General features: G+C 38.2%; 1 protein-coding gene across 1 annotated transcript; it reads left to right on the top strand.

Moving 5' to 3' along the window:
* The first annotated feature begins 982 nt into the window (after positions 1-982).
* CENPI (centromere protein I) lies at positions 983-17,012 on the top strand. Its single transcript, XM_010568820.1, has 20 exons — positions 983-1,314; positions 1,604-1,741; positions 2,713-2,831; positions 3,974-4,081; positions 5,323-5,371; positions 5,668-5,714; positions 6,406-6,495; positions 8,018-8,146; positions 8,409-8,570; positions 8,835-8,955; positions 9,161-9,252; positions 9,563-9,680; positions 9,778-9,842; positions 10,325-10,422; positions 10,825-10,960; positions 12,767-12,891; positions 13,973-14,021; positions 14,178-14,411; positions 16,026-16,067; positions 16,881-17,012. Exons 1-20 carry the CDS (start codon positions 1,116-1,118, stop codon positions 17,010-17,012), a joined length of 2,253 nt encoding a protein of 750 aa, XP_010567122.1. The 5' UTR covers positions 983-1,115.
* The last annotated feature ends 1,399 nt before the right edge of the window (positions 17,013-18,411 follow it).

The following is an 18,411-nucleotide window of genomic DNA, read 5'->3' as shown; positions in this document are numbered from 1 at the left end:
TGTCCTTTAATACTGAGGGGGCACATTTCACTTGATGTCAGTAGGTTTCATTTGTAAATTGAATGCCCTGTGTGCTCTTCAGAGCAGATCTCAACACAGCCAGCCAGAGATTTGTTCTTAGTATGCTGCACAGGGAAGTTAGTGACAAACAAACCTGTAGGAAAATAGGGATGATTCTAACATCTTAAGGAAGTGAGAGCCAAAGAGGGAGTAGGAATTGAAAATCATTCTGTTTTATTGTGTCGGAAAAGCTGGGAAGCAAAAGATAGGCTCTACCATCTAGGGACACGCATGCATACTCTACCAAATCCAGGAAATTGTAGCAAAATTTCACATTTTGTGGGTAAAAGGTTGATGTCTCTAGCATGTTGAGGAGAAAATGACACTTATCATGGTTGTATTTTGCCCAGAGCTAGGCAGTTTTGTAGTGTTGGTAGCTCTTGTGCTTCACTTGGAAGTTTACCAAAATGTCATATTTCTTTCAATCCTAGCAGCTGGGTAGAAAGGCTGCAGAAGAATCTAATTTTTCGTAAAATAGAAAGATAAGTTTCTTTATGATCTTCTAAAATCTGTACATTACCTTGCAGGAAGTCATGACCTGATGACTGATTACATTGGCATACACAATACAATTAGTGAAACTGATAGTGCACAAACTAAACTCAGAAGAAAATTGTTGATTGTGTTTTGCTAACTTTCCGCTTATGTTAATTTTTGGATTAAAATACTATATAAAATTTTATCAGACAATTTTTAAATTGAAAGGAGTTTGTGTTAATTTTTACTTGTACGTTTTTTCTTCCCTTTTTAATGAAAGAAAGACTGGAGTTTTGATACACTGTTGTCCGTGCATCTTCTGAGTATATTGTCTGATCTTTTTGGTGGCAGGCAGCTCTAAATGATTTCCTCTGAAGTTACTCTGTTACGTTATGCAGGATCCCTCTAAAATCTGTTTGTCAGGAAAACAAATTTTTCTTTTCTTGCAGGGAACCGGCTCTCTGATGTTCTTCAGCTGTTGGATGTTGGTCTATTTTCTTGCCTCTTCGTAACTGAAGGATTGGAACCCACATGACAAATGAATAAAATTCTCCAGTCTCAGCTGAGAGTCTGAAAAGATGCAGCGAAGACAGAGTTTTAAGACCCAAAAGCAGCCTCTGCAAGTTCACCATAAAAATCAAACTGATCTCTCTGCATGGCGAAAAGGAGGGAGAATTGACCCTGAAAAAAATGTCCAGAATAATCAATCTCCTAACAATCAGAAAAATGACAGCAAGCAAGGCTCCCTTGAGCAAGCTTTGAGCTACTTTGAGAAAGGTAAGAGCAGTTTTAAGGTTAGCTACCAAGTACTGAAAAAATAACTGAATTCTTAATAACAACAATGATAAAAAAAAACCCTAATTTTACCTGCTGTTTTCCCTCTTCACTGCCTGAGATTTGTAATATTTCTTTAATGTCTTAAAAGGTTTTCCCCTTTCTGTTACTATGTAAAGAACCCAACAAAAAGGAATATATGTAGGGACAGTTCAGAGGAGTTTAAAATAGTTTCTTTTCAGTTCAGAAGCTGTCTTATCCTTGTGTTGTCTTTTTTTTTTTTTTCCCCTAGTTCAAGACCGAGTTTCACTGAAAAAGAACAGTGTTCTGCAGAAACACTTGACTACTGTGGAAAGCATTGCCCTGCAAAGTGGGTTACCCCCTGAAGCATTTGATGTATTGCTAAACGTGGCACTCAGTGGCAAACTTGGTAAAATGTTTATATACTGCTAGTGTGTCTTCTGTGAATGTCTTTCCCCTCTAATCAAACCTGTTTGAGATAATGTGTTTATGGTGACTGTATTTTTAGGTACTTTAGTGTAAATTTAATCTTTCTGGCATGCTTTGGTGTAATTTCTGAGTTCATGCTAAAATAACCGCAGGTTTTGCTACAAGGGAGTGATATCTGGAAAAATATTATGGTTTGTTACAAATATTTTTTGAAAAGCTTATTTTCTTTGTTTGTAATTGCAGGTCTCTGAAAGGCTTAAAGTATGTCCTTAGCAACCATTGTGTCTTTGCCTTGTTGTAACTGTGTAGGTTTCTTTTCCCCAAGATCAAAATAATTGAACAAACTGACGTAGTTGTATTAGTGAAACTTGCTAAAAGTAAAATGTCATCCTAACAATCAATTGAGCAATGTCAGTGCAGCTCTCATGCTGCTTTCTTAGAAATGGTGACCACTGTTTATACTTCTAAATAATTAAATACTCAATGAAAAAAAACCCTAAACTTTCCCCTCCCTCCAACCCAAGACGAGCGCACAAGATTCTTTCCCCATTATGCAAGTGGTTTAGTGCTTTTCTTGATTTAAAATTACTAGCTTATCTCCAGAACACCAATCTGCTGATGTTTGGCTGACAGTCATATACTCATTTGCTGAAGGAATTGATCGTTTAATTTTACCAGAAATTTGTGTTACTTTTGGTTGTCTTGCCAAGAGTTTAAAGGCTATTTCAATACTAAAATACTCAATATTCCATTTTCTTTAAGCTGGAAAGAAATATTTGTCATTATTTTTTGAGGTATACCTAAGTCCCTACTAGATTCTTGTGCACTGTTACTTCAAGCAATGAACCTCTGAATAATCTTGTCTGGAGGGAATTTTGACCTAAGCTGCAAAACCATGTCAAAGAACCTGATACATGGGCACCGTCTTATTTTAAATTGTTTGTTTTCCAGCTGATACAGTGAATACTCGCTTACTGAAGAGCCTGCTTCCAGCCTCAGTAATACCAGAAACTTCAGTGGTTTCATCTGTATCTTGGCTCTGTGTCAGCAAATGCTCAGGCAACATCCAGGTAACTTAGTAAATGTTTATAGTAGTTATTGCTTCTGCACAGGAATGATGAGGACACATTATTTTAGGAAGACAAAATCCTTAGGTTTTAATGTACGAGGTTCTTACATAAGATACTGTAATTTAAAAAAATTGGCAGAGACGCCCACTGCTGGAACGCAGTGGGAACTGAGGAATGTTTTTTAAGTGTGAGTGGAAATTTGCACAGTTCCTCCTTGTCTTGTATCCCTGAATTCCTTAGGAATGGTTTCCCCACCAACATTTCTGTGAAATACTTCACCTATGTGAGGCATTCCTCACCAACTTCAGCAAGGTATTCCTTATGTTCTGTGTACCTTGGCCATGGCATACATGACAATGTTAGCAAAACAGCCTTGTTTGTCTTCATGTAGTCTGCTCAGAGGTTTACATCATAGCATCATTTAGGTTGGAAAAGACTTTTAAGATTGAGTCTAACCGTAAACCTAACGCTGCTAAGTCCACCACTAAACCATGTCCCAAAGTGCCACATCTACACATCTTTTAAATCCCTCCAGGGATGGTGACTCAACCACTTCCCTGGGCAGCCTGTTCTAATGCTTTAACCCTTACGGTGAAGAAATTTTTCCTAGTGTTCCATCTAAACCTACCCTGGTGCAACTTGAGGCCATTTCCTCTTGTCCTATCACTTGCTGCTTGGGAGAAGAGACCAACACCAACCTTCCTACAACCTCCTTTCAGGCAGTTGTAGAGAGTGACAAGGTCTCATGTGAGCCTCCTTTTCTCCAGACTAAACAACCACAGTTCCCTCAGCCACTCCTCATAAGACTTGTACTCTAGACCCTTCACCAGCTTCATTGCTCTTCTTTGGACATGCTCCAGCACCTCACTGCCTTTCTTGTAGCGAGGGGCCCTCAGATCATGTCTAAGGGTTAGCACATGTTCAGAACTGAGCTGCTTTTTCCATTCCGATACGGCAGTTGGTGCTCTTGGCAGGCTTTCTTCCACAGCTGAATTATCCCTGTACTGTTCATCTGTAGCTATCTGGTTGTCCTTGAAAGTGGCATGTATCCTTCATGATTGTGTCTCTTAAACTGTCTAGTGACTAGTCTGTCTTGCTTTTGCCCATCACTTAATGTAATATGGCTTCTTTCCTTCCTGCAGCTGCTTTTTTTAAGATGGCTGATCGCGGTGTTTGACTTCATTGATCATAAGGAACAACTTCATGCCCTCTATGGTTTCTTCTTTTCCTTCCTGCAAGATGAGAAGATGGTAAGGAGAGCTGAAGAATATATGGAATTGACAAAATAAACCTAAATGTTCATAAGTAGTATGCATATTAATGCTAGAGTTAGTCTAGAGTAGCCGTTGGTTAGAGACCATTTTCTGATGGCTGGATTTTTTTTATTTTATTTTTCTAAGATTGCTGGGTAATTTAGATTCAGAAACAGGGAAGTGCTGTAGGATTGTTTTAGTTTCAGTGCTGTGGTCTGGTTGTTTAAGCATGTTTCCAAGGATTGCCATTCTGCATCACAAACAGAGTGACAGTATATTCTGTCTAAATTCCGAAGAGTGACTATGATGCTGCAGTCTCTGGGATTGCCTTTGATGTCAGACATCAGCAGGTGAAGTCTCCCATTCCTGCGGAGAAACTGACTTGCACACCTTGGGCAAAAAGAAAAAAAAACCCAAAACTTTTAGAGCGATGTTTCTTTAAAGGTGAGGAACTCTAAATGGTGTTCTACTTAATTGATTTGAAATGTGGCTTAAATGAGAACAAGCAATCAGGAGATTTCTGCTATGGCAACTGTAAAATCCAGGTGCTGGAATATTGAAATGTTTGGATTCAGTTCATATTAAGATGATCTTGCCAGTCATGTTAGATGTGAAATTGTTAACATTCTTTCAGTTTAGGATATTTTGTGGTTAACTTTTAAAGTTCCTGAAGTTCTGAGTTATACTTCTTGCAAAGTTTTTAATGGTTTTAGGTTAATATTAGTTATAATCTTTTCATAAAACTGGATTTAAGTTCTTACTGTTTAAAATAGCATTTTCAGGCATGATGGGCCAATTGGAAATTGCACCAGAGTTGCTGTGAAACTAATCTAAGACCCTTACAGCCTCAACTGTAGTTAGAAGCTCTAATAAATTATTTTGATTTAAAGGTGCCTTTCTTTTTGAAAATGTAATTGTACTTTCACTGCTGACTCCTGAAATATCTAGACCATGTTCCAAAAAACAAGATTCAAGCTCACTGAGTAGCTTGATTACTATGGGGACTGCTCATAGTGTAGATAATGTTTTTAAATAAAATTGACATGTGACATGTAAAAAAACATGCTACTTTCTAAGGGAAGCAAGGTGTGCTCTGCCCCAGTGGGGACACAGTGGTGACTTGAGGCAGCCAACTGAATGAAACTATGTTAGCTTGTGAAGCCTGTATGTTGCTTTTAGTGTATCCTGGTTAGCAGTCTGCACCAGCAGGATAGTTCATTGCTGCCTTTTCTTTGCAGTGCCCTTATGTCTGCCACTTGCTCTACCTGCTGACCAGGAAAGAAACTGGTGAGTATATCCAATTGTATGAGACGGAATACCATTTTATTTCTTATTCTGTTTGCTGGCACTGCCTTTTCTTCCAAAGGAGCTAATGCAATGACTAGCCAATATATTGCTTTTAAGGTAAGAGAGCATGAGTGGTAGTTCAGCCTGATTTGGAAACCTGTCTGCTAGCCTAGAAATAAGACTGATTGGTTCTGCTCTTTGCCATGACTTTCTATAATAAAAGTGATGTTGCATTTTTGCTTAAATATCTGATCCAGTGCTTTTTAAATCCATTATGTTCTTGATGGTGTTTCTAGTCAAGCCTTTTCGGATTAGGAGACTGCTTGACCTCCAAGCAAAAATGGTGAGTTTATTTCAAATCTTGTAGAGTTTGAACTGTGGTTAATAATGCAGTTTGTAAGACTAACGTCCTTACAGGATGGAGAAGAGTGGTTAGTGTCTCAGGACAGGGTTAGACTTGGAATTGTAGGTTGTAGTTGTAGCAGCAGGGCTTGTCATCTTGCATATGCATCGTTAATTTTCATTTGTGTTTTATGAGCACACAGAAATGACATGCACAAAGCTATACGTTTTATGACTACATGTGGTAAAATCTCTGAAGCAAGGGGCAGCTTCATTTATCTATTACCATCTTTAATTTTCTATTCATCTTCCAAGTGGTATAAAAAAATGACTGAGAAATACAAGGTTGTAGAGGATCTTGCTTCCTTTTTTGTAAGAAAAAACTGTATTATAACAACATGTTTTTGGAGCATTTAGACAGCAGAAGACTATTTTTCATAGTTTTGATTGTTAAACTTTTTATTAGAGTTATGACTACAGAAAGTTCTTCAATCCCCTTCCTATGGTATTTCATTTACATGGTTTCTGTTCTGCCTTTCATTTTCAGTTGTTCATCTATGGTTACTTAGTGGCATGTAGCTTTAGAAAGCTTTTAGTAGTCACTGGGGTTTTTTTGCTTCTAGAATACAGTATTCACTTTCTGTATAAAAACATACCCCACGTGTTTTACCTCTTGTTCTGCTATTTGACAGGGAATGCAGTCTTATCTGCAGGCTCTACTATCACTTTACAAACTCTACTGTCCTGAGCTGGTGACCATAACCCTTCCTGGGAAAATGAAGGTAGGAATTAGATTTAATCTACTTGGAACCAGTACTTATGACAGTATTTGTACTGAGCTTTCCACTTAAGTTATAATATGATTTAGTAGTGAAGATTAATTCTATTTCCTCTTTTCACTGAGTAATATCAGGTTTAGATGAGGATTGCTAGCCTTGCGTTTTGTTCCCTTTTCAGCACAAGGAGATGATTTGAAATGGAATGACATGTACCTTTTTCCTTATGAAGATTACTTTAATCCTCCTTTTGGTGTTCTTGCTGGTTTTGACTTGTTTCACACAGTGTTAAGTTCTTCAGGAAACAAACTGTCTTAATTGTACAAGGCACTGTCCAAATTGCTGACTTTCTCAAGTACAAATAACAATGAAGAACAGTAAGTAACTTCCTACTTGGAAAGTCTGTGTCACAGGAAAGAGAAAAAAAGTGGGGAAAAAAATGCAGTAAGCTGATTTGTCAGAGCCTCAAGGTAACAGCAAAAAATACGACTCTCGTTTTAGAAAGGCCTATGTGTATGATTAGCCCCTTGACCAAGTAGAATATATGTAGCAGAAACTGAATATATAACAGAAAATAGCAGCAGGCGAGACCTAAATTCTGCAAAAAATTTTCTTTTGGTACTTCAATGGAATAGACTTAGGGTTTGGGTTTTGGGTTTTTTTTTGTTTTTCTGTGTTTTTTTCTTAGAAGAGACATTTAATTTATAAGTAGGCAAGTTCTGTTTGTATAAAAGAGTTTGTTATATTTCAATTTGCTTGTGTACTTACATTGCTCTATAAATTTTATACTTTGCATTGTGTTGCACAGTCATGTGTTGGAGAATTTATTTTTTTTGGCATGCACAGAAGTGAAGTAAATAACTAGCAACTAAAACTCAAATACATCTTCAGCTGTTTTTATGAACATGCTGTGTTAACTTGTATAATAAAAGCTTGATTACCTAGGCCCAAACCAGTCTGATACTTTTGTGATGATTTAGCATTTGATTAGGATTTAAAGACTGATTGCAACTGAAGTGGCAAAAAATAAGTTTTGTGCAGAAAAGGTGTTGGGTTCATTTTTCCAGTTTTCTTTTTAACTGTAGTATCCACATTAATTTGAGAATTCAATTACTCATTGAATTGTTCTGTTCGGTGGGTATCACTGATGCTGAATTCGGGAAGCTTTCCTAGTAACTTGCATAAGCATGCCTTGGTTATGCTTTATTTTAACATATGCTTGAGATTTACGCTATGAATTGATTGATCTGAATGAGGATTATAAATCAGAAGTGCTGGACATATCTTCTGAAAAAGGGAGCATTATTTCAGGAGGAAATAAAAGTGTAACTGTTGAACTACAGTCAAAAGGTAATGAAACTGAGGAACAACGAGAGTTCTGTGCTGTGAAAACCTAGCCTCTTGGTCTGTCAAACAGAGTTGAGTGTATATACATCACTGTGGTGATGTTTATCAGAATAGAAACTGATCTTTCTGTCATTTTGTCTTGGTTTGGCTTCTTGCATAGATGTCTCATTTATGTTTTCAGACTTACTTCAAGAATTCAGAGGGCCCATGGAAAGCAGGAATCAACACAGTAAGGCGAAGAAACCAGGAAAACTCTCCAGTGTTCCAACCACTGTTTTTAGGCACAGCCCAACCTCAGTCACGAAAAAGGGTAGGTTATGGGCCTGAGGTAGACCCTAAAAAGGTGCAAGGCAGCTGTTTTCATAATGAATATTGCCAAATAATGAGAGTCAGGCTTTATTGCAGCACTGGGGAGGGTGGAGTAGCTATATAGAAATGCAGCATTCCCATTATAATGAAAGCCTGGATACCATTTTTGCAAAACAGGGTCTTTATGGGAACACTGGTCACAAGTGCACTTGATTGCATTGGAAACCAAGTCATTGTCATTCATTTGTATTTCTTTTCTACAGAAATGGAATACCCAGTTGATTATACCTGTGAGCAGTACAAACACAAATAATTTAGAAGAGGACGAGAAAAAGAACCGTGTTTTGTACAGTATGAGTGAGTCTTTTCGAGTGGAGCAGCTGCAGACCTTTTCTCAGCTCCTACAAAATATCCACCATCTAGAAGTGAGTTTCAGGAAGGTCTTGGTAAGCTCACTGAATGTTTTGAGAGATCAAAGGATATTCCTCTATGCCCTGTTTATATGTGAATAGTGTGTGGGCTACCTAGTTCTAACAGAGCATCTAGTCCTACCTGAGGGTGATGAATGAGTCCTGGAAATGGTCTTGTTGCTGGTGAAAGGATTGGACAACTCTGACAGAATGAGATTCTCTGGCAATTTGCTGATGTAAATTCTGAATAACTCTTTTTTTTCTTGATTTCTCTTGCAGTTTCCTTCCCAGATGGGTTCAGTGCTAACAAACCCTTTATTGCTTCACTACATGAATTGCATCAAAGATGAATCTATTTACCTGAGGCTCTACTATTGGATGGGCCAGACTCTTCAGGAAGGTAGGAACTTAGTATTACCTTGCATGGTAGGGAGGTAAAGGATGCCTGAAGCTCTACACCTTTCAACAATGGTACTTTGCTATTCAGATTTATAGTGATAATCACATAGTGTTAAAACAGCTACTGGAGGAGAACTGAATTTTGTTTCTGATTGTGCTTATTCTTGCTGTGCTCATATTCAAATACAGTGTTCTCTCCTGTTTAGAATGCACCTGGTGTGCGGTGGATAATAACCAAGATGAAGAAGAATTCAAGGACTTCCTGGAAACTGTCTACAAGACCGAGTGTTTCTTGCAGGTAAGTGCCTGTTTTGTGGAAGCCAAGGGTTTCATGAAGTCTTCCCTTAAAATACTTTTGGGACTTACCTGTTTCCTGTAGTATCTCTGAGAAGTGTCAGTGTCCTAAGTAATAAAAATATGTATTCCTATAGAGAGTCAATATTCTGGGGATGGCCTTGTTTTCTGCAGGAAACATAATTTGAGAATGACATTGAGAATGATAATTTGAATGTCCTGGTGAATTGTATGGCTTTCTCCAGGGTGCAGTGAGCATGGCAAGGTGCAGGCATATGAGATGAGTTTTTGAGTGTTCATTTTCTGCTTTGTAGGAGGGATTTTCTTCATGTGAAGAGTTCCTGTATAAGAGCCTTCCTCTCTGGGATGGCTTCTGCTGCCGATCACAAATCCTCAGACTTGTGAGTTGGATCCCCCTCAGCAGCTTCTCTGGTATGCGTTGCAGATCCTTTGGGTGAGACTGGACAGTGTCTGATCTTGGGGGCAGAATTTGTGCACAGATTGCATAATCCTTTCTCATTTCTTCCAGAAATAAAGTCACATCTCTATGATCCCCTGGCACAGTTCTTTTTCACATCGTCCCTTTACTTTAAGGTAATTTAAGTGAGTACAGTTGCTGTTTACTTCTAGTTGATATTGTTATCTGCACTTGTGTCAGTTGTAGCAGTCTGAGGGATTGTATAGGGGACTTCTTTTGGGGAAGTCTGTGTCCAAATGAGGGTAAAATATATACTTACAACATAACTTTTTTGGGAATTTGAATGCCTTTAAGATATTTTCTTTTTTTGACTGGAATTAAACTAGGGCATTGGAAAAAAGAACTGATAGTACACAGGACAATAGTTGGTTTGTTTTACTGTGATTTTAGTATTTGAAACTCACATTCTCCAGGAAAAACTATGTAATGCGTACATTCAGTTCAAGGGGACATGCAATTATCTCACTGCTATTTGTGAGGTCCTGAGAAACTCTTGATACTTTTCCTTATATATATGTCAATTCTTGTGGCACTTTTTGTTTAGTATTATTCACTTACGTAAATTGTCGTCAACCTGTTTTCTTTTTGCCTCTTGCAGTGCAGTATTCTTGAGTGCCTGAAAGAGCTGTTGCAGAATTGGTTAAATTGGCATGTGATTCATCTGGATTCAGAGTCTGACTCTCAAGTCCATTCTTTGTAAGTTTGTCTGAAATGAATGCAATACAGTGTTCTGTGCATGGTTCACTAGTGTATTTAGATACATATTCTAGCCCTATTACCTAGCATAAAGACCAACTAGAAGGTTAATAATGCTGTAATGTTTCTGCTGTGTATTGTAAGCTACTTTGTGAATCCTGTTCTTTCTTTAAAAGTATTTCTGTTGATGCTGAAAATTGAAATGTCCAGAAGTCAACATCCTTGTAACACTGACAGCTGGGTCATGTTTGTAATAATGTTGATTACAATATGTTACTAGATATATTGAAGAGCAAATGCATGTTGCTGAACACTTAGTGGGGCAGAAGGATAAACTTCAGCTTCTTTTTTACCACTTTTCCTTTTTACTGTTTGCAATATTGTGTCATGTCATTGCTGCAGGAATACCACCCATTCTGAACTACTGAACGTGGTGGCTGAACTAATCCACTTTGTTGGATCGATCTCTACTCTTGCGTTGCGTTTGGAAAACAATCCTACTTTCTTGCTATACTTCATCCTGGATTTCTATGAGACAGTATGTATCTTGTTAATTTTGGCTTTCAAAATCCCAATACTCTAATGCTGTTTGCGTTTTTAAGCTAGGGCATGAAAACACCTTCCTTACTATAGCTTACAGAATTCTGTGAATAAATGCAAGAATGTTCCAAATACTTGGTAGATCTACAGGTGATTGCTGCTGTTGCATCCACAGGCAGAACTAAATATGCTGCTAGAAAGTGGTTGCTCTTAAGTCAGAGGTGTACTGTGGAAGAGAAAGTAACAATATGGCATAACGTGCTTTTTTAATGCTAATTTATGGAAAAGAACAATGTTCAGTTCAATTTTAAGCAACATATCCTGATTTTTTCCCCTTAAATGTTCCCTTAAATGAATTTTTTTCCCGAGTTTGTCCTGTAGACAAACTAAGCAGCACCAAATAGGCTTAAGCCTGTTCTCTATTTTCCTCACATCCTCTCTGTAGATGTGCTTACTGCCATGTGAACTCCAGCCATGCTGTTGTTGCTCCTACGATTTGGTTAAAATTGTGAAGAGTTGAAAAAACAATGTTTTTGGAAAGTAGTTCTGGAATCTACTTGTAACTAAAATGTCCATTAAAAATGCACGAAACTAATGGACAATGACATTTGCATAAGACTGTGTTTAAAGTAAATGCTCATTTTATGGGAATATACAGAGAATAATGCACCCTTTGATGTATGATTATTGGTGCTCTAGCAGACAACTAGGGTTTGAATTTTTTCTTGATGTTTTGCTTATGTATTCAGAACTCTAGAGACTTCTAAAATCATGCAGTGGAGATATTAAGTAAAGAGTCTAGATTTCTGAAAATACCAGAAATTCAGTTACATGCAAATATCTGCCTATACGTTACATGGTATAGCTGTACCAAAGGCAAGAGGAAAGGTGAAGGTCTGGAAAACAGTCTTTAGTGAAAAGTCTGTTATGAGATTAGGAGAAGGAGTCCTAAAACAATTGTTGTACCTAATTTAACAAAATGTAAAAAGTATCCATGTTTGGGATGGTGGGCTGTCACAGCTTAATTGTTTATGGTCTGAGCTGTAGTGACTAGATTTGTATATTCTTAGACCACTACTCTTCTGAGAATGATGTGTATCTTCCTGAAGAGCATACCTTTGGGAATAGTTACTGTGGCTAAGCTACACAGGAAGCAATGTGTTAAGTTACAGCAATATTGCTTTCAATTATTTATCCATAATTTAAGACTGTTGTCATAGCTGAAGATCTTGTTAAATCTGCAGAAATTTTTAAATGTCTTTTTTACTTAAACTCAACCTTAAATTCTAAACATGAGTCTGATAATAAACCCATGTTTTATGACCATATCATCTTCTCTTAGAGCAAAGCTTTTTTGTGTGTTCATGCAATTCCAGCAAGGTCAAATAGAAAGATTTAATTTCCTAGTTGGAAGAGGTGTGTGGTCTGTTTGGCTTGCTGCTATCAGCAAACCGGGCTAGGAACAAGGTCAGGTCTAGTGCAATCCCAGTGACATATGTCAGAATGATTTAAAAGATCAGAAAAAAATGGCTGCTGCTTTTTTACAGGGATCTGGGTAGATTTGACTCCGCAAGTAACGACGTCAAAACATATGGTATACCTAAATGGTTGAAACAGAGACCAAGATTTGAACTGATGAATATGTCTCATACCAAGAAGGAAACAAAGGGAATTGCTTCACCCTGGCCTTACCTCCTAGGTGAAGTTGATGAAGCTAGCTGGAATTGCAGTGTCATGCTCTCTTTTGCTTCAGGGTTTGTTAATGGTAGTAATAGTCTGCCTGGATTTGCTTTCATTCCTGCAGGCGTGTGACATGTATCTGAGGTACAATCTGCCTTTGTTGATAATGCCTCCTGCTGGAGTTTTCTACCCAGCACTTCTCAGCATGGATTCTGTCAGCTTGAATCAGCTCTGCTACATTATGTACAGGTACTACAAATGGTGTGGGCTGTAGGGACTCCTTGTCTTCTCTTTCTACCTTTTGGAAATGAAATTACTTTGGTGTAAAATCTGAAATCTACTTTTTCTTACCATGCAAGGCAAAGGTGAAAGTTCTGGTTGTGTCCAGCTTTCATGATACAGGATTTTATAGCTGTAGTTCCTACTCTTCAGTCTGTTATCCAAAATAGCAGGATTCTGACCTCTTTCCTAGTATTATTTCCATGTCTTTGATATGTGAAGGAAGGAGTTCCCATATTGTTTTGTGAGAACTTAAGTCAGCCAGCTGGAATCACTAGTAGTTAACTATACAACTTCTCACTCCTGTCCTTTGACCACTAAACTTGAGCTTTTTGTTACAAATTCTCTAATGTGCTGAGTAGGAAGCACTTCTGCCACCTACAAACTGGGAATTTGGAACTGCCTTGTGCTGCCTGCAGGTCCAAAGACAGCATTGTTTAGTGCTCTGCAGGATCCACCAACATGGCCGCTGTGCTTGGCCTTGTTAGTTCCAGTGGTTGCATCTGCGAAGAAGAGTAGTCAATTGCTGACAGCTGGCACAGGGCTCTCCATGTGGCTTTTTCTCTAAGGAGTTTGCAGGGTAATTAACATGACAGGATGGTCTCTGGGAAATAAGAGGAGCTAGTGCTTATTATATAGAACAACTGTCAAGTTGTGTTACTTTCAGTGGTTTCTGTTTCTCTGCTTAGTGAATGAAAGTCTCCCTTCTTAAAAACACACTGCATTTTTCTGCTGATTTTAAGGCTCTGTGTCAATTCTTGTGTATTGCCTTTATGAAGGTGACTGTCCCAGGCAAAACAGTCATGTTTTAGTCATTTAAGAGATTAATATTATCAGGTGTCTCCCTACTCTGCCTGGAAAGGGAGTTCTATGCCAATTGACAAAGTCCCTTTGAATTCTTTTTCATGTTTCTTTTTTACCAGTAAAGTTTGATGATCTCTCTCATGGAGGAAATAAGCTTTCTTCATATATTCCTCCAGCTTTTTTCAACACTGCTAGGTAGTAAAAATTTACAGGCCCTCAACTTTCTCTTTTGTTTGTTTTTTTTCAGGTATCGAACCAACTTGGTGGCTGCAAAAGAAAATGAGCTGAGTAAAAAGGTATTGTGGACAAATCTGCTATGTGCTAGAATGGACCTTAACAAAGGGTTGAGTTGAATGGAGGGGAAGTGCTCTGATGGCATTCTTTTAAGGACTGGAGAGAGCACACAACTGCTTTGAGGATGCTATTTATTGATTTGTTTTCTTGCCCCTCAGGAAACGGTGCAATTCAGGTTCAGTAACCAGACATACCAAGAGTACAACCAGTACATAACAGCTATGGTGGGTTGTCTGTGGACATCCAGTGTGTTCCAGAAGGATATTCACCCTCAAGGTCTTCGTATGGATGACGAACTGCTGAAGAAAACTGCAGTGCAGGAATTCAAAAACAGCTTTAACATTGTCTACCACCCAGCCATGATGGGCTATGCTGTTCTCTTCCTGCAGCAGGTAATGGTATAAGCCAACATTTAGGCCTTTGGCATCACCAGATGTTCTGGCTTGACAGTTTCTGTAGAGAAGTGTCTCTCGGTGTACTGGCTGATTTGTAGAGTAAACTGATCTTTCAGAAGCTGGTATGGCATTCTGTGTTTGTGTCAAATCAGTGGCACAATTTGAATAGTCTTTGTTGGCATGGTATGAAAGCATGAATGTAACAGTTTTAGATGTGAATTTGTGCTTATGATCATTTTGAGGATAGAACTAAAATAGCAAAATAATGAAATAAATTACTAATTCAGTAAAAGCTTTGCAATAGTGCATCCTGCCCCACAAAATATGGAGTGTGACCTAAACTTTTAAACTCCAGCAAGTCGAGAAATATGTAGTTAAATTGTATACAGGTGCGCAGGGTAACAGTGCTTTCTGGCTCTTGCAGTAGCTTTTGAGAATCGCTTATTAAAAAAGAAATACAAGTAGCTACTTCAAGTACAGAAGTAAGATAATATGGTGCTCTCTTGTATTGTCTGATACAAGTTCTGCTAGAAGTCATCTTGAATTCTGGGTGCCATCATATATTCAGTGCAGCTACTGAATGGTGAAGGGAGTAGCTTGCCAGAGTTGCTATTGTTCTGAGATGTGCACGCTGCTCTAAAAATGGAGGTTTTGTAGGGGGTGCACAAAGATGCTGTTTTGTTGCGATGAACACTGGCAGACTGAAGGTATGCGTAGGTGTGGCTCCTGGAATGAAGCAAGGGAAACTTGAGGTTAAAGTTGAAGCAAAGAATGCTAGTTAGGAAGACTTCATAAATTTTACTTCCTTTATATACTCAGTGTCCTGTATCTAGGTAGTTTGTCTCTTAGTGCTGTTTAAACCCAAGTTTTGTCTTTGCCAGAGGCGGCTATTTTATTTTTGTTGTATACAACTTCTTTTCCTTGGTCTTTCTCCTGTTGTAGCAGGATTAGTTTTTCATATCTTTTGTCTAGATCCTTTTTGTTCTGAGGCTTCCTGATTCTTCTTTGTAGCTCTTGCAAGTAAAAAAAGCAACCCAAAAAACCTAAACAAACAAACCAACACCAAACAACCGAAAAAACAACCCAAAACCTTCTGGTGGAGAATTTTTGCATTCTTCCTACTGCAGAACCAAGACAGATTTTGCTTAGCAGCTATCATAGTAAATACTTAGTCGCAGTGCCATCTTTTCTTAAACACTTCAGTGCTGAGCACCAGAGGGCACTGCTCTGCAGCACACTCAAAGAACACAAGCAATAATCTAAATGTCAGTAGGTTCTCTCCTCTTGCTCTTTCTCATTGTTGGGAATTATGTATTTAATGTTTTGAAGGGGTAGCTTTTACACTGTAGAGAGACAATGGTTAAAGATACTTATCAATATTCTCTGTTGCTATCCAGTAATGCGGCAGCGCAGGGCAAGAGGGTCTCCACATTACCTTGCCACTTAGGGACACAGTATGATGTTGGAAGCCCATTCTGAAGCATGATTAAAAAACTGTGAATTTCTTTGCACACCTGCAATTCCTGATTTAAGAGGGGACTAAGCAGAGGCCCAGCAACTCTGGACATACTCTTTATCTGACTTGATACTGTTTTTATTCCTCTCCTTAAGGCTTGGCCAGATGATACCACCTTCAACTTCAGTTTAATTAAGGTAAGATTTCTTGTTTTAGTGAAATGAAAACAAGTGATTTTCAGCAGCTGTGTGGAAGAGGATGAGGTGATAATATTCACCAATTCCACAAATGCTCTATAAAAACTTTGAAAGAGGAAAATTCCAGCTGTAGACTTTGGTTCAATCTCTTAATAGGGCCAAACATGAGGGCATCAACATCTGAGATGTTATGTATCTAGCCATCTGTGGGTAGTGGTCTGAGATTTTTATATATTTCCTCCATAAGTCAGTGCAGTATCAGGACAAGGCTGTTTGTTGTTCTCTGCAGGCTCCATATTTTTGGTGTACCTGAAGCAGAAATTTCTATTATCAAGGAACTTAATATTAAATTCTGAGATGGATGTGTAGCTTTGTTATAGCTTTGAACAGGGATCCTCCACTTAGCAAATACAGTGGCAGGTTGTTTCGTTTCCTGTATCACAGTGTACTTCAAACCTGATCTGGAAGAATCACCATTAGTGATGAAAGGAAGGCTTTAATATCCATGTTCATTTGGTTCCTGACATCTTCACTGTTGATCCAATAGACTTTTCTCTTTTTAGAACTGGGATTTATAAACATCTTCAGTATTAAAAAAAGATCATCATTTGTCATGTTCAAGCTAAGAATGTGTAATAAGTAAGTGAAAAGTTTGGGCACTTGGGAAGAGGACATGACCCTGTATACCTGTGGGTATTTACAGACTAGGATGGATATTGTCAAACTGTGGAAGGTGATATTTGCAGACCTTTTCAGATTGGCCTAAGAAAGAGTTATGTCTTGTACATCTGACTATGCCTTCTGTTTTTATAGGGAAAGAAGTGGAACTGGTATCTGGAATATCTCTATGCGCATGGTTTAAAGGGCCTGAAGGTCTTTATTGAAAGCAGCATCAATCGTGTTTCCCAGGCCTCTCACAGTAAAGCAGGGAATGTGCAAGTGTGACCCTGGGACTCACTAGAGCCTTTTTATCATATGGAACAGGAAAGCAGAATACAACGGACAGTGTTACTAAGTCTTCCTTCTTCAGAGGAAAGAAACAGAGCAATTACACTTGTCTGCATTTTTGTACTGACATCTGTTTTAGGAAAGCGAAGACACAGAAGGAATGCTTAGGCTGGCTTGGTTCACTAACACTGAACCCCCCCTCTTGTACCTGTTGAACTTCTCTGGTCTGAAGCTGCTAAGCTTATATGTTATGTATCATCCACATTTTTCATCCTTATTTTTCTGTTGGAGTAATTGCTTTGATTGAGAAACATTTTCCATCTCAAAACTGCAGTGAGCAGTGCTGCTTCATTTATAACTAATGTTGATCCCTGACCTGCTTTGCCTTCCTCGACAGTAGGTTATGAGAAACAATTTAATCAGCCTTTCAGGGATACCATATATGTGTACTGGACTGGACCACTACGAGTTTACCAATTCCCTGTTGTACCGTGTATATACTGGCTTTTAACAGGCTGACCAAACTGACCTGACTGAACTTCATTTTCATTATGAAGCTTGCAAAAGAGACTTTTTGCTAACATTGCTTCTAATGTTCTTCTAATGAAGCTGGAAAATTTGGTGCTCAGTTGATGGTTTGTTGATGGTTTATTGATGATTGAGCACTTGAACAGAGTTGCCACCAGCTCACCATTTTCTATTGATAAGTGCAAATGTAGTTTTCCCGTTTGTGGTTTTAGCTCTGTACGTGTTGTATATTATACGTGTACATATATATAATTTATATTCTGTAAAATGTTTCCAACATGCCATTTTGAAGGAACTCTGCTACAAAATATATCTTCTCCTGTCGATTCATTTTAACACTGAGTAGAAGTTGGGAGAAGCTGAACTCAGGTCTCCAAAATCTGACTGAACTTTATTTCACTGCTGTAAAACGAGATTGTAACCATTTGAAAGATGGGTCAGAGTATACTGAATGTTGCATTTTGAATCTGTAGTTTGATCCTGTAAAGGAATCGGTCCTGAGAGTGACTCCAGAGCCACTAAGGATGTGTTTGTTTTTTTCATCCTCTCAAAATCATACTGGCTCTAGGTTGAGTACCATACTTCTCAGCTCAAATAGATGATCTGGTTAATATGTGTATATATATTTATATGTGTATATATATTCTCCAGAGAATAAGAAAATCTTTCATTGAAGACTTTGAAAGAGAGAGATTTGCAGACATCTGCTTAGACTAAAGTATTGCTCTTTCTCATCTGGCTGTGTTATTCCAGCTAGTGTAAGTGGAATGCTTATAATTTCTGTCAAGAGAAGCAGATCTTCAAAAACCCTGATTCTATTTTCTCAACAGGGGAAACTCCACAAATTACAAATTCCTCCAAGTGGCTA

This window comes from Haliaeetus leucocephalus, unplaced genomic scaffold, assembly GCF_000737465.1.
Source record: "Haliaeetus leucocephalus isolate CR32 unplaced genomic scaffold, Haliaeetus_leucocephalus-4.0 Scaffold258, whole genome shotgun sequence".
Taxonomy (NCBI): Eukaryota; Metazoa; Chordata; class Aves; order Accipitriformes; family Accipitridae; genus Haliaeetus; species Haliaeetus leucocephalus.
The sequence above is the reverse complement of the archived record's forward strand: the minus strand, read 5'-3'. Positions and strand labels throughout refer to the sequence as shown.